This window comes from Anabas testudineus, chromosome 9 (genome assembly GCF_900324465.2).
Source record: "Anabas testudineus chromosome 9, fAnaTes1.2, whole genome shotgun sequence".
NCBI lineage: Eukaryota > Metazoa > Chordata > Actinopteri > Anabantiformes > Anabantidae > Anabas > Anabas testudineus.
Window position 1 is genome coordinate 7515452 of NC_046618.1, and position 14685 is coordinate 7530136.

Consider the following 14685-nt stretch of genomic DNA (forward strand, 5'->3'; position numbering starts at 1 on the left):
AGGCATTATGAAAGAGACTAAAGAGCATAAAAACATGCTGTCACTTCGCAACGAGCCCTCTTCTAAGACTGGACACACCTCAGTCCTGCGCTAGAGTTGCTTAGGCGCTTTATTTTGAAACTTGACCGGAAGTAATATTTTTCTAACGCACCATTACTTGACTCTTGCATGGTAGCGATATTTTCTTAGCCTGTAGGCTACTGTAGTGTTCACAGTAAAGAAAAAAAAATCCACTTACACTCACACACAGTGTCTGCAGAAGGCTACTTTCCGTGGCACCGTGTTAACTCCTGTCAGAGTTCAATCTGAGCAGCAGGCCTGTTGCAGCCTGTGTAGAGGCTGAAGTGAGGCGGTCACAGCGCGTCTGCTTCATTTTTATTAACAAGCTCGTAATAGACTGATGACAGCAGACGGGACAGATTTCTCCGGGGGTTGATGCACTGATATACCACCACCTAACTCTAAATTGGACTAAGCAGGTTAATTACATCCTTTACTCATAGACGCATAACCAAAGGTCTAGATTTGATTTAACCATTTACAGCATGATACCAGAAGGGCACTGGCTGCTCTGGGCCCAAATCCATCCCCACATTTCAGTCTCTGATGTATTTTCAATGTAATAAATACACAATAAACAGATGTGTGAAACCTGATCGGACAGTGGGATGACAGCATTTTTTCAAAGCAGACATGTCATAATGAAAAACTAAACTCTTTAATCGAGCATAGCGAGCATTTTGTCAATAACATACCCACATACCTCCAAATAAAAAGACTCACCATATCATAGTGACAGAAAACAAAGTGCTGCTGTTGAATAATTGCTAAATTGTCAACATAGTGATCTTAAAACAAACACATTGATTTTTTTTTTCCATTTTGCTGCCATGATCTGCTAAACTGAGAGCATCCATCACACTTTTTGCCCAGATAATTCAAATTAAATGTATACAGTACACTACAGTAAACACATCGTCATGTTCTCTCAACTCAACTCAAATTAAACATGAAACTTTTCAGTCCAATATAATCTGAGAAAGAGGCTCAACGAAAAATTAAGGAGGTGTTAGTACTCGTCTAAGTTATCAGCCTTTGGGATGGAAAGGCCTCTGTCCTTCAGGACCTGCATCTTGACTTTCTCTGTCTCTTGTTTGGCTTGCTGCTGCAACCGTTGTTCTTCCAGGATCTCTTCAATGGAGACCTGCTGCAGGACTGTGTCACAGGGTTTATCCACATCCTGCAGAGACAGAGACCATATTGCATCCATGAAGAATAAGGCTGGTGATTTTCTACATTTTGTCATCAGTTACTTAAATTAAATTGGCAGTGCTTTGCATCTACTTACTGTAACACATGTCATTCTTTTTTCAGAAACAATAAGCATATCAACCAATGCAGGTTTGTGAACAGGACAACTGGATGTGCATGGCACAGGCAAATAGGCTAAAGTCAAACCTTTACATTTACTACAATTACAGATGTAGAACAAGAAGATGCAGTGCTCTGTTGGTCTTAGTGTGGGTGTTGTGGACAAGAAGGAAAATATAGAAACTATTATGTAAATTAATACACCACTAAAATAAACTTAAACAGCTAAAGTACTATGAATTGTTTTTACTTAGTTGTGACTAGTTAACTGACACGTGTTAATGGTTGATCAGCTGTCTTTAGATTGATTGATGAACTTCTGTAGTAGTTTTAGCAGCGACTCAAGAGCTCTAGTCTGTTCTAACATTTCACTCTTCGCTTCTAAATATTTTCATATTGGAACTAAATTGCCATTGTTGGTCAGATATAATTAAGTAGTCTATGTTGAGATATAGTTGAAAAAGAAAATCACTTAAATCAGCTGCCAAAAGCCTCTAATACTAAAAGCCCTGAGTCTGATGTCAGTGATAACTGATGCCTTGTGTCTGTATCTCCGTGCATCTCACTCTTATTATTTACATGAAGTGCTAGACTGTAATCATAATGTACATCTCTGCAGCTGTAAAACTCGTACGTGAGGCAAAGTGCTGATTTGTGACTGAAATGCATGATGCACATAGAATGAGATATAGGTGTAGGTATAGACCCACATTGTGCTGGTCAAACAGTGTAGCAGCTTGAGTCAGAGACTTTCCTCCAGAAGTCTTTCCTGCCAACAGCCATCACGCTGTATAATGGCTGTATTTAGACAGAGGAGAGCTCTGCTCCAACAGTTTAACTACTGCAGGTGGGGTGACTTCACAAACTTTACTCCATTGTATTATATGCATTTCTTTGTATTGACATTAATTGTATCTGATTAAAAAGGTGGAAGGAATACTCATAATTGTTGCTAGTAAGGTACTTGAAGGACCTAAAGTAAAAGTGTAGAATGACTCATTTCATGCATGTCAACAAATATGTTGTTTTTGGATTATAATAACTGAAACATTAATTAAGATGGATCTTATTTTAACGCCTTATGCAAGTTTTGAGTTTTTTTAATGTAAAAAGTATTTAGATTTGAATTACTTTTCACGCTGCTGGGTGTATCATAAATGTCACAATAAAGTCTTATTTATGAATACTGTATTTTGTCTTATAAATCAGACAGAAAAAGAAAAACTTAACTATAGCTTGCTATCAAATAAATGTAATGGCACAGTAACTGCCTCTAAAATGATACTGATGTATAAAATAGTCTCATGTAAAGTGGGGATATCTCAAAGTAAATCTTATGTGCCTAAATGTTTCTGTAGGTTTTAAATATCTATTTGGACGTGTATTAGTACATGTTGAAAATATATAAAGTAGTTCATATGAACTTTCTACATCAACCCCAGCCATTAAATGCAGCCAGGTGAAGGCTGTATGAAACACATCTTATCACCTGATTTTCCATGTACTGACATGGTTTCGTTTGTATTTGAAGACATTTTTACATCAAACGCAAAAATGGTCAGATCCCTTACAAAACAGCAGATCTGTTGTGTTTGTTTTTATTTTGTAACCTGGCACATTGTGGATTGGAACCATTTAACGTTTAAAAGATCTATTTATAACATGTGGAATTTGAACAAGTCGGCTTTTGAAACGTTATAAAAACCTGTTGTTTCCAAACTATTCAGCAAGGTTAACAATACAAAAACAGAATAAGCAATAAATAGTAAAAATGTACCATTGCGACACCCCATTTGCTGGATTGAATGAAAGACTGAGCCCAAACCACCAAATCACTGGTGACTACTCACCATCTACAGTTGTTCAACCCCAATATGTAGCAGTGCAGCACATAAATAAATCAAACAAGCACCCCCCCACACCCCCACTTACTATCTCTCCAAGCAGGACCACATTCTCTCCTCTCACGATAAATATTCCTCTGGGGATGTCACCAAACTTCTTCCCCACATGGATGCGCTCAACTGTCTGATGAAAAACTAAATTGGCTGGAAACGCAAGAGAAACAAGGTGGAGAATGAACCTTTTATGTAAAATAACACCATTCAGGATAAAACACAAAGAAGTGGTGGTGGGACACACAGGGTACAGTGGAAATGACTTGTGTTCGTAGTAGTGAGAGTAAAGGGGAATATGTTATAATAAAATGAGTTGTACCAAACTGGTCAATGCTTCTGAGGTAACCGATTAGTGTTCTGCCATCACGGAGCAGCACCAGGTGTTTCTCTGCAAGGTACAAACAACACATGCAAGTGAGATATCCACATGAACCCACTCGGCTGGTGTCAGACACGATGCGGCACTAACGACCTCTCTTTCCGCCCTCCTCTGCAACTTACTGTCGATGTCGTCAATGAGGCTTGCCGTCCCTGGTACGTAGTTCATCTTGGTATAATGTTTCTTTGCTTCGTGTGTCCTTTATGTAACATCAAGCCATGAATGTTTCAAAATATGTTTCTTTCAAGAAGAGCACAGGAAGTGTCTTTATAAATGCCTGGGGCACACTTCCTGTAGTCGTTTAACCCATTGGGCGACGGAGTCCAACGCTATTTTTGTCCAGTCAAATACTAGAACTGTTTTTAAAAAATATATTTTAAACTAAAAGTAACATTAAATACCAAAATGTGTCTGATATAAAAATTCCGGTTTAATTAAGAAAACATATTTTCGACGTTTTTTTCTATTGGCTTTTAGCACGGATGCCACAACAAAGATCGTATATGTAATAGAGGCTGTGATAGAGTCGCAACAACTCAGGCCTTTTGCTTGAGCAGTCGTGCATTATTCAATATATATTCAATGTTTTATTCAAACATTCCCAGGCTGTAGACCTTCTACATAGCCTCACAATATCTTTACTTATGTCGATGCAGTGTGATGATAGCAGCTGTGGGCGCTGCACACTCCGAAAACACTCGGTGTCATAAAGTAGTGTCAGAGTGAGGCGTCCTCACTTTTGCTTGTGTACGTCATTAAAGAGACAGAGCAGGATTACCCGAGCTCGGTGTCATTCAATCATTTCCTGATTGCAATCTGGCTGATTTTACTCGTGGAGAAAAGCTGAAACATTGCTGTTAACAGCTCGGACCACCGGACGGCTCTGATACGTAGCATTAGTCGTGTTAAAGGTTTGTTTTTTGTGATGGTTCGTGGCAGGACAGTTGCCTGGGAGCGCGCTTAGCAGCTGCATCATCATCAAATGCAGACAAATCTGAAATCTGCCTGGCCCTCGACTTGTAACTCGGGAAATAAGAACGGGAACTGGAATAAGACTATGGTAAGTAACGTGGTATGAGTTAGAGAGTTCCCCAGAGTGTATTCGCTGTCTTTGGGGGTGTTAAATTTAAAAATGACTACGGGTTTTTACAGAAACAAAACACTACTCAGCTAGCTTGCGTAAACACTGTCTGAGCTAGCTGGACGGCTAACGTAGTTAGCTGGCATTATGTAATAGTTACCGCTAGCTCGCTGTGGCCGGTTGGGCTGTTTGTCACGTAAGTCTCGTCGTGACAATACCTCTTATAGTTCCACAAGTTGTGTTAAAACATACAGTATCTTTCCTTATTTCTGGCATGACCTCATTTTGGTTAGCTGTACAACAGTTTTCTGCTTTCAGCAGAACGGGTTCTTCTAGTAATACACGAGTGTCCCAGTGTTTACCCAGTTATTGTACTGTATGCGTTGATGTTGAAAGCATGCGAGTTGCAGCTTCGTATGTGTTAGCTTGTACCAGCCACAGCTCAGATTAGAAATGGTACCACCCCTTGAAACTTCAGGACAGGGATTTCTTTCCTTAAATAACTCTCCTGTGTGATGTCATGTGTTCACAGGACGCTCCTCAGTATACAGACTACTACTGGTATCCTCAGTCTCACTCCTCAGGACACTATGCAAATACCTATCCCTCTGGATCAGATGTTCAGCCACAGTACAATCCACAGGTACAGTTCATTATGCAACACAATATATAGCTTCAATAGACCTCACCCCTACTCTCCCAGAACATCATTAACCATGGTTAATTTGAAGGTAATGTAAGAATGTGTACATTAATTTTTTAAATTAAAGTTACTTTTACCTTTCTGGTGTTTGAGTGTTTAGACTTTGTCAAACTTTATATTTCTGCTTTACAACAATTCACAGGGAAATATAATTATTTTACTCCAACATATTTATTTGATGTCCTAAATTAAAAATTTTCCTATTATTTACAAACAAAAGAAGTAATGAGCAGATTAAATATGACATACTGCTATACACTACACTGCACAAGAGTGTATAAAGTAGTTAAATCTAGCTCCAATAAAATGCTGCTTACTTATTAATTTATAAATGGTAATAATCAAGAAATATAGGGCAATACAAACCTGCATACCTTGCAAACAAAGCTAAAGGATCTTCTTTCCATTGACACATTGTAGGACTAACCTGTAGAATCATGTCATCATCCATTTCTACTTGACAAAACCAAATATTACCCATATCTGCATATAACAGCTTGTAGAAAACTTGTTTTTTTTAAAAAAGGCCCAAGATTATGCTGCAGCAAACCTTGTTTATACGTAATGACTGATCAAACCCACTGCTTATGACTCTAAACTAAATGTATTGCCACATGTTTCTGAAGGTTTTGTATTTAGTATGGTTTAGTTAAAAATAAGAGTACTGCCTTATCTTCATGAGTATGACTGTGCTCTTATAGTTTGCCAGCCAGGCCACTGGAAAACTGCCCACGATCTTTTAGGGATTTATAACTAACTGACAAAAAGTGTATGTACATGGTCCAAAACGTGAGATAATTTACAATATCACAGTTTGTGCTTAAAGTTATTGCATCAATGCTGTAATCCAGTCTTGATCTGCCAAGTCATATGGATCTGTGTTAGTTATTATTAGTTTGTCCAAATACTGTTGCTTGGCATTGCGATGTAATTTTTCTGGTTACAGTCCTGTTTCTTTCTCGTTCCCCTTCTCCATTGCTTCTGTTCTTCATCACATTTGAGTGATTTTAAACAACTTTTTAGCCAAACAACGTATGCAAGAAACCCATGATATCCTCTGTGGCAGCACAGGTAAACAGTGCACATACCTCACAAGTTGACACCAACAAACCTTCACGTTTTCTATTGTGTGCATGTGCACAAGCATCATACGTTGTACCATATTTGTCCACAACTGGCCAATGCAAAATAGCTCATATATATGTGCTAATTTTTGTAAAGATTGTTTGTTGGACTGTTATTGAGGGAAAGATGGATATGTCTGCATGCAAAGGGAAGTCAGACTTGCAGAGCAAGAGATGATTGTGACAGTAGTGCTATCTACTGTGTTGAGACAGCTACATCACTGTTTACACTGACTGCTTCTAACTCTTCATCATTAATTCCCCCTCTTGTGTTCTCCATGTAGGTAATGCCTGGGGGCTATCCAAATGGCCATGCTGTCTACAGCCCTGCACAGGGTCAATATTCAACAAGTGGTTTCCATCCTTCCAACCCTTTCTACTGTGCTGACCCTCAGAGACCGTATCCTAATCAGGGCTGTTCAGCAGAGCAGAGCAGTGGGCCATCTGGACAGCCACACGCTCAGCACCAACATCACCACTATCCTGCTCCACACTGTCAAGGGGTGCGTTAAGTTTGAAACACAGAATGATGAAATGCTGAAAGTGGGGTTGGAAAATTTCCCCTCACACCTAAAACAAACTTATCCTTATCTGTCTCAATATCTCTGCTCTCAGGCTCCTGGATATCCTCCTGCTCCCTACCCTCACTACAGTGAAACGGGTCACGCACTGCCAGCAAACCCCCCATACCCCACTGGGCAGTCACTCCATCCCAGTCCTCAGCCTGATGTTTGGGCACACTCTGGTGCATATGCACCATCTCAGCAGCAGTGGCCGCCAGTCCAGCAGCCCCAGCAGAACCACTATGGAAATCCTGTCCGTCCACCCCATCCTCCTGCTTGGCCAGGAACTGGAACTGGTGCGCCACCACCTTACCAGCCAAAGGTCTGCAAATGTTTCAGTGTGCCTCAAAAGATTTTTTGGTTTTATTACCCAAATGAGAATAATGAGGAAAGAGGCACATACAGTAGAAGACAAACACATAGCGTTACATACTCAGGAGATGATGCACTTGGTTTAAAAAAGGAAAAAGCACACACACTGAATTCTATCACTTGTACTATGCGGAAATTTTTTTGTCCTGATGTACATCATATGGTCTTTGTTGAAATGCTATTAAGTAAAAATGAGGTTTGCTTTATTTTTTTGATAATCTAGACTTTGGATGCTCAAATTGTGAGGAAACATACAAATACATATATACAAGTACTCATATAAACTCAGTATACAAAATACGTAATGAAATGTATATATGAAATTGGATTTTATTTAAATTTACTTTCTTAGAAAGCCAAATATATTGTTTCAATATAGTACAAGCATAGATTTTATGAATAAGTTAATGTAATTTACTAATGATGAGGTATTAAGATATATTTTTTGTTGATTTAGGACCAACAGCACCAACGTGCCCCACCAGTGGGACCGAAACCCAGGCCAAGCCCATCCCCAAATCCCCCCAGTGGAAGACCTGCAGAAATAAGTTCACCTCCCCAGATGTACAGCAAAACTGGCAGAGGGGAGCCTAATCCTTCCCAAGGTGAGCCTCCGCCCTCAGCCCCGGTTCAGGCTCCGCCTGCCCCCCAGCAAGCTGGATCTCAGCCTCTGAGTGATAACCCCGGCCTTGCTAAAGTCCAGCAGGTCATGACCAGAGTGCTGTTGCTTCACGACGATGTTGATGAGTTTGTTGGCAAAAAGACAGACAAGAATTACCGGTGTCTGGAGGAACTGCTGACCAAAGAGCTGCTGGAGCTGGACTCTGTGGAGACTCAGGGACAGGAAAATGTCAGGCAAGCCAGAAAGGAGGCTGTACAGAGGATTCAGGCCATTCTGGACCAGCTGGAGAAGAAAGCCTTCTGAACTAGACTTGTATTGGCTTGTCTTTCATTAGGTCTTGCTGTTTTCTTCTTCCAGATCTTCCATGGACACAGTAAGGGGCGAGTTGTTCCTCTAAATTGAGTTATCTTAAGGTTTTTTCCACCCCCACGATTTAAAATGCCTGTAAGTGGCGTTGACCCAAGAAAAAGAAAATGAATATTGGTACAAAGAATCAACCTTTAAAGTCTAATTATGCTGGTATAGGTAATACAAGCATATTATAGGTGCAGATTGATGGCATAAGTGACTTTGAGCCTTCGTGAATGACTGTGTTGGCTACACAACATGACACTCTTGTTCAGCTTATGTTTGATGTCTCGTCTTTGTCAGCATAATGCAGGGCAGAGTCACTGGAATTAATTATGTGCTGCATTGCAACTGTTGGTGGTCTCTGACCTGTGATACAGATTCAGATTATAGTCAGGCTGTCCCTCGGGATTGTGGGGTTGGTTTTAGTCTGATCCTCCATCTAACAACTCGTGCACTTCCATAGCTGTCTGTCATTCCACATCAAGCTACAGTTGCGTGACCATGATCTTCTCTTCACCCGCAATAGAGTTCATACACTTGGTTGCACATGCTTATTACAGGAATAGGTACAATGTTTTCCTTTTGATTGTGCTCCCAGTCCTGCATGCACTGTAATGTCATATAAGCATTCAGTACAGTCATGATATTTCTGAGCTCATAATTGGGCCTTGAGTGTAGCAAATTAGTGAAAACCCCTTAAGAATGCTGTCCCTGTTACTCCAACTTTTGGATGTAATTGCTTCCTAAGTGCAGACCTAGAATCAGACCTACATATGAATGCCATGTATTTCACTGTAGGAACTTATATTATTACAGATACATAAAGAGTTTATTAAGAATTACTTGACAAGCTGTTAAATTATGTTCCTTTTCCCTCACTTAGATTATCTGTTGCACTTAAGCATACAGGAAAGGATACACTTTAATGTTTTGAAGTTATGTTTTGTGCTTGAGGACAATGTTGGTCATAGGACTCAAATCAAACATTAATTGAATTCAAACCTTCTGTTTTCACTAGCACTAATATCCTTGTTATACCAAATCAGGTATGAACCACAGTTAGTTTTCTTGTGTAGAACAAGCTGTTTTGCTCCATCATCCTTGATGTGTTGATTTAGAAAATGAGTGCCATATTTCAGAGTATGGTTTTGGGATCATTGATCAAAATAATAAAAAACAGGATCACAAACTTTGCATGAAAAAAAAAATCATTTGTCATATGTGTTCATTTTTATGTGCAGTTAAGTTTCTGTTTAGATGGAGCACAACTGTACAGTTTCAGATGTAATGCATGTTTCCAACACAAGATGGAAATCTTTGCCTGATAAATATGAGTGAGAAAAAAAAAATAACAAATAAAAATCAGTATATTTTTTAACCTGCCATCAAATCACTTGACTTTTTTTTTTCTTTTTTCTTTGCTCTCACCAATGTAGGATGGTAAATACATTTTCTGAGATGAAATATTAAGCAATCAATATAGTAAAACCTGGTAAAATAAGCATTTTTCTTTCTGAAAAAAGAAAAACCCACCTTATCTTATTATTTAAGAATGAGAAATCTTTTATCATACTTTCCCTTTTCTCTTTTTGTTCAGTGGAAACTGCTACTTGGGTCCACACTCCCTACATCTGCCAGCCAACATTCAGATCTTTAAATAGACAGCTAATTTGATGCAAAAGCATAACACAGTCCCCCGAGGGCTTGAGGCACACAGGCTAGATTTAATTTTGGGGGTCAAATGACCTGACAACACCTAGGACACCCTGTGGTGGGTGAAGTAGCCCGAGACTAAATTTATGTGTGTTACTCATTCTGCAGTTTGCCACAGTGGTAGCAGAGTACCAGCGTTGGGATAATTCTCAATGCAGTGACTTTTGAACCCCAAACAGAAAAAGCCATGTCCTATATGAGCAAATTGCCTGCATCCTGGAACGATAAACCTCCTGCGAGGAAAGTGGAAATTGACCTGAGTTCACCTGGTTTAGCAGTATTTGAGTTGGAAAGGCTCCTGTTTACTGGCAAAGTCATCATCAGCCATGCAGATGAAGTCTGGCCTAGGCTTTACATTGGTGACCAGTAAGTGACTCATTCTTCTTTTCTTTGCGTAAAACCCCACAGACTGACAAATGATAATGTTGCTGTATACAGTATTTACTAAAGAACAGATTGAACCCCACTAGCCCTCAATTCACTACTGAATGTTAAAGATGTTATATCTGAACGTGATATGCAGAATGAGTAACCTAAGATCCCAAGTTGCATTCCACATTGCGTAAACTACAGCTATGCTATGTGAGATTTGCCACAGATGTCTAGTCATCAAAGCGTGTTTCCGGTCTCCGATAACTTCTAGCTCATGTCTGAAATAGTTTTCCAAGTATCGATTCATTACTACTTTATGTTTTCTGTTTTGCAGACACAGTGCAGAGAACCAGGCTGATCTCTCTAAGCATCAAATCACTCACATTGTGAATGCAGCTCACAGTAAACACAGAGGAGAGCCAGATATCTATAACAGCATGAGGATCACCTACATGGGCATAGAGGCTCATGACTCCTGTAACTTTGACATGAGTGTCAACTTCCAGGCAGCAGCAGACTTTATCCACAGAGGTCTGAGCAGAGGAGGTAAGCAGGAGGTGGAAGATAAACATAGTGGCCATTTAAAGGCAATTCAATATGGTGTCTCTGATGTCTGTAATGTAATGTTGCTCTCATTCTCAGGCAAGGTGTTGGTGCACTGTCATGTGGGAGTGAGCCGTTCCGCCACCTTGGTGCTGGCTTACCTGATGCTGAAGCAGCATCTCACTCTTGTGGAGGCTATTTGTGCTGTGAAAGATAACCGAGGCGTAATCCCTAATCGAGGTTTCCTCCGACAGCTCATCAAACTGGATCGCCAGCTCTTTGGCGCACACCACTGAATCTTGTCTGATATAGTAGAGTTACTGTTAAGCTTCCATGGGTCCATAAGTATTATTAAGCATTATTCTATAGTTAGAGTTTTAGTGTAGTTATAGTAACTCGTTAGTTATTCTCCACACTATTAAAATGCAGTGATTTCATTTAATAAGTACATGTTTTTTACTTCTGCACTATTGATCTTACGGCACCTGATCCTTTATCATGCATGAACTTTCAGGTAAAATGTTTGATTGTGTGCTAATTATTTAGCAGTTTTGTCATTATTTATGTTTTAAATACACAAAGCTACTGCAGCTTTCAGTAAATGTCTGGCAGTCAGTATAATTTGCACATCTAAGCAGTGACTCACATATGACAACATCAAATGGCGTTCTGTGTAGCACCATACACGGTATGGATTGGAGACAATGATTATCATCAGCAGTGATCATCACTCATTAGCAAACAGGGGCTAATTGGCTTTTGCATTGATCCTATACAGGTATAGAAGAATCACTTAGTTTGATGCTGCGTATAGACAGTAATCATTACACAGGGCAAACAGAGCAGTGATCACGTTGTGATGGAGAATAAACAAAGCCAAAGTTCAGTTGCTCTGATGAAACTTATAAAAGGAAGATTCTGCTTTGTGCAGTCTGTGCTTCACTTGCTGTGGTGGATGAGAAGAAGGTGAGTTTTTTACAAAGACACATGTCTTTTCACATACAATACACTGACTTTGTTTTTGTCATCATTCATTAAAAGTTTCATATTCCAACTCAGAATCAATTTGCTTCATGCAGACTGTAAGAGATTTGACACATAACACATAATTCAGTGTGACAGTTTAAAATAATCCAACAACTGTTTTTGTAATTTGAATGTTTCTAAATCTTTATTAGAGCACAAAGTAAATGACATTGTTTTCTAAATGATCTCTGCTCATGTCAAACCAGTGACAAGAGCACAGATAAAAAACACTGAAATCAGGTAAATCAGTAAAATACCCAAATCAAAACCAGATCATAGATCCTGATGGACAAAACAGGTTTCCAGGGCCCTAAAAATTTGTCATAACTAATAGGAGACTCTCCTTAAGAGGTTTTGCAATGGCAAACATTGTGTAACCTAAATAAACAGTGTTGCACTTTTGTCTCAGTTCAGCATGATGCGTGCAGCCCTGGCTATCTGGATCTTATCAGCAGTGGTCTGTGTGGGGAAAACATCAGACCAAGACACTGCAGCTGACAGCAGAGCCAGCAAAGTCGCACTGGTGACTTCAGGAAACAAAGAGTTTGCCTACCGTCTGTACAGGAAGTTAGCCGCTCATGCTGACTCCCAAGGCAAGAATATCTTCTACTCACCAGCTAGTGTTTCTGTTGCCTTGGCTGCCTTGTCTGTAGGAGCACAGGGGGAGACGCACCAGCAGCTCTTCAGCGGTCTTGGTTTCAACAGCTCCCTGCTGACGCAAGCAGATGTTGATCATGTCTTCAGGGCACACTTTGCAAACAAGGCATCTAATGAAGACACCACCGAAGGGACCGCTGTGTTTGTGGACAACCGCTTCAAACCACAGCCTGAGTTCCTGGAGACCTTGAAGAATTCCTATTTTACAGAAGGGTTCAATGTTGACTTCACTAAATCTGCAGAGAGCACCAATACCATCAATAACTACGTATCAGAGAAGACCAGAGGGAAGATAGATAAGCTGGTCGACTTCCTGGATCCAAACACGGTTATGTATCTCCTCAGTTACATCTACTACAAAGGTAAGGTCAGTTCACATGAGATGGTTACACCTTTAAGTTGTATTTTAACTTTATTCATCACTCCAAACAGGAAAGTGGGCAACTCCATTTAATCCCGATCTGACCAGAGAGGACGAGTTCAATGTGGACGAGAACACCAAGGTTCAAAGTGGTCGCATTTTTTTCAGGATTTGAGCACAAATAATAATGCGTCACCATGCTTCCTTCTTACTGTGTGTCTTTATGTTTGTGTGTAAAATGGGCATTTTCCAGGTTCCTGTCCAGATGATGTATATGAAGAAAAATGTGGCAGTCTATTACGACCAAGCGATTAACACATCAGTCCTCCACCTTCCCTTCAACAGCTCCTACTCTATGCTGCTGATGTTGCCTGAGTATATGGAAAATATGGAAACGCTGGAGAATGCTATTTGCCCAGGCCGTCTCACCAAATGGCTCAAGTGGATGAAGACTAGGTTGGGAAAATCTAACATCATCCTTAAAAGTTTATACATTTCATGACCCAATGATTTTAAATGTCACTGACACAGGAAGCGTCTGACGCTCAGGCCTTTCTTCATCAAGATTTTCAATGTTTTATTTTCTCTCAGTAACACCTTCTGTCTCCTCAGACTAACTAGTGTTTACTTTCTATCAGATAAATTGTGGGTGTCAGATCAATCAATGCACATTGTCTATGTTTTCATTTTTAGGAGATATGAGATATATGTCCCAAAGTTCTCAATCAAGACCTCCTACAAGCTAAATGATGTATTGGCTGAAATGGGAATGACAGATATGTTTAGTGAAAGAGCAAATCTGGGTGGAATTGCACCAGGGCAGAGACTGGCGGTCTCAGAGGTAAAGACAGAGAGCTTTCTGCATTGTATTTCACATACATTACCTTTCCTGTATTCTATCTATCATTTTATCCCATGTTGCCTCCATTAAACTGTAGGTTGTGCACCAAGCTACCCTGGATGTTGATGAGGTTGGAGCCACTGCTGCAGGCACCACAGGCATTGGCATCACGCTTATGTCCTTTCAACACATCCCCGTCTTGAAGTTCAATCGCCCATTTATGCTTGCCATCATAGAACGCAACACAGAAAACATTCTGTTCATGGGCAAGATTGTCAACCCAAACAAGTGACGGCTGCAACACTTTGTGTTGACTCAAGTACAGCACCACATTCAATAATAAAGCATTTATAAAAAGGTGTTCTTTGGTCTGTTGGTTTATGATTGAGAGTGTCTTTATAATATGGGCAAAAGTAAGAGTAAAGAAAATAAAAATAAAATGAGTCTAGATAAGAACAATCAGTTCTCCTTTTCCATAGTCACAATAGCTGATGTGAGGCTTTTGATATACTTTTTAAAATCCTGCTGCAAATAGTTGTAGTTATAGCTAGTCACAATAATTTGTGAGTGCCCTTTCCTTTTGCTCTCTTAACTGTGTTGTAGTTTCAACTTTTGAGGGTAAAATTACCATTTTGCCCCTCAATCTCCTCTCAATAGCCTATAAAGACATTAATGCTTAGCCAGTAGCCACAAAGACTGAATGATGGA

The 14685-nt window shown here is 39.8% G+C and overlaps 4 protein-coding genes across 4 annotated transcripts; 3 read left to right on the plus strand and 1 right to left on the minus strand.

The window, feature by feature from the left end:
- Window positions 1-696: 696 nt before the first annotated feature.
- lsm1 (LSM1, U6 small nuclear RNA associated) lies at window positions 697-3931 on the minus strand. The gene is made up of 4 exons (XM_026343511.1): window positions 3771-3931; window positions 3589-3657; window positions 3304-3419; window positions 697-1240 (listed from the first exon to the last, which is right to left on the minus strand). The coding sequence occupies exons 1-4, from the start codon at window positions 3814-3816 to the stop codon at window positions 1070-1072; spliced, it is 402 nt and encodes a 133-aa protein (XP_026199296.1). The 5' UTR covers window positions 3817-3931; the 3' UTR covers window positions 697-1069.
- A 495-nt stretch (window positions 3932-4426) lies between these two features.
- Window positions 4427-9842, plus strand: bag4 (BCL2 associated athanogene 4). Its single transcript, XM_026343968.1, has 5 exons — window positions 4427-4708; window positions 5262-5372; window positions 6841-7059; window positions 7172-7441; window positions 7949-9842. Exons 1-5 carry the CDS (start codon window positions 4631-4633, stop codon window positions 8414-8416), a joined length of 1146 nt encoding a protein of 381 aa, XP_026199753.1. The 5' UTR covers window positions 4427-4630; the 3' UTR covers window positions 8417-9842.
- A 483-nt stretch (window positions 9843-10325) lies between these two features.
- On the plus strand, window positions 10326-11902 carry LOC113151322 (dual specificity protein phosphatase 26-like). Its single transcript, XM_026344253.1, has 3 exons — window positions 10326-10543; window positions 10884-11095; window positions 11192-11902. Exons 1-3 carry the CDS (start codon window positions 10365-10367, stop codon window positions 11386-11388), a joined length of 588 nt encoding a protein of 195 aa, XP_026200038.1. The 5' UTR covers window positions 10326-10364; the 3' UTR covers window positions 11389-11902.
- Window positions 11903-12005: 103 nt separating this feature from the next.
- LOC113151321 (hibernation-specific plasma protein HP-55-like) lies at window positions 12006-14338 on the plus strand. The gene is made up of 6 exons (XM_026344252.1): window positions 12006-12058; window positions 12528-13137; window positions 13208-13278; window positions 13390-13592; window positions 13830-13977; window positions 14075-14338. Exons 2-6 carry the CDS (start codon window positions 12534-12536, stop codon window positions 14267-14269), a joined length of 1221 nt encoding a protein of 406 aa, XP_026200037.1. The 5' UTR covers window positions 12006-12058; window positions 12528-12533; the 3' UTR covers window positions 14270-14338.
- Window positions 14339-14685: the final 347 nt, after the last annotated feature.

Excerpts from the sequence above, each read along its gene's own strand:
- lsm1 (XM_026343511.1), bottom strand. The coding sequence starts at position 3,816 with ATGAACTACGTACCAGGGACGGCAAGCCTCATTGACGACATCGACA. Across the intron at positions 3,420-3,588 it reads CAGAAGCATTGACCAGTTTG|CCAATTTAGTTTTTCATCAG; the intron begins GTACAACTCATT and ends TTGCGTTTCCAG. Across the intron at positions 1,241-3,303 it reads TGGTCCTGCTTGGAGAGATA|GATGTGGATAAACCCTGTGA; the intron begins GTAAGTGGGGGT and ends CTGTCTCTGCAG.
- bag4 (XM_026343968.1), top strand. The coding sequence starts at position 4,631 with ATGCAGACAAATCTGAAATCTGCCTGGCCCTCGACTTGTAACTCGGGA. Across the intron at positions 4,709-5,261 it reads GGAACTGGAATAAGACTATG|GACGCTCCTCAGTATACAGA; the intron begins GTAAGTAACGTG and ends ATGTGTTCACAG. Across the intron at positions 5,373-6,840 it reads AGCCACAGTACAATCCACAG|GTAATGCCTGGGGGCTATCC; the intron begins GTACAGTTCATT and ends TTCTCCATGTAG.
- LOC113151321 (XM_026344252.1), top strand. The coding sequence starts at position 12,534 with ATGATGCGTGCAGCCCTGGCTATCTGGATCTTATCAGCAGTGGTCTGT. Across the intron at positions 13,279-13,389 it reads ATGTGGACGAGAACACCAAG|GTTCCTGTCCAGATGATGTA; the intron begins GTTCAAAGTGGT and ends GGCATTTTCCAG. Across the intron at positions 13,593-13,829 it reads CTCAAGTGGATGAAGACTAG|GAGATATGAGATATATGTCC; the intron begins GTTGGGAAAATC and ends TTTCATTTTTAG.
- LOC113151322 (XM_026344253.1), top strand. The coding sequence starts at position 10,365 with ATGTCCTATATGAGCAAATTGCCTGCATCCTGGAACGATAAACCTCCT. Across the intron at positions 10,544-10,883 it reads AGGCTTTACATTGGTGACCA|ACACAGTGCAGAGAACCAGG; the intron begins GTAAGTGACTCA and ends TCTGTTTTGCAG. Across the intron at positions 11,096-11,191 it reads CAGAGGTCTGAGCAGAGGAG|GCAAGGTGTTGGTGCACTGT; the intron begins GTAAGCAGGAGG and ends TCTCATTCTCAG.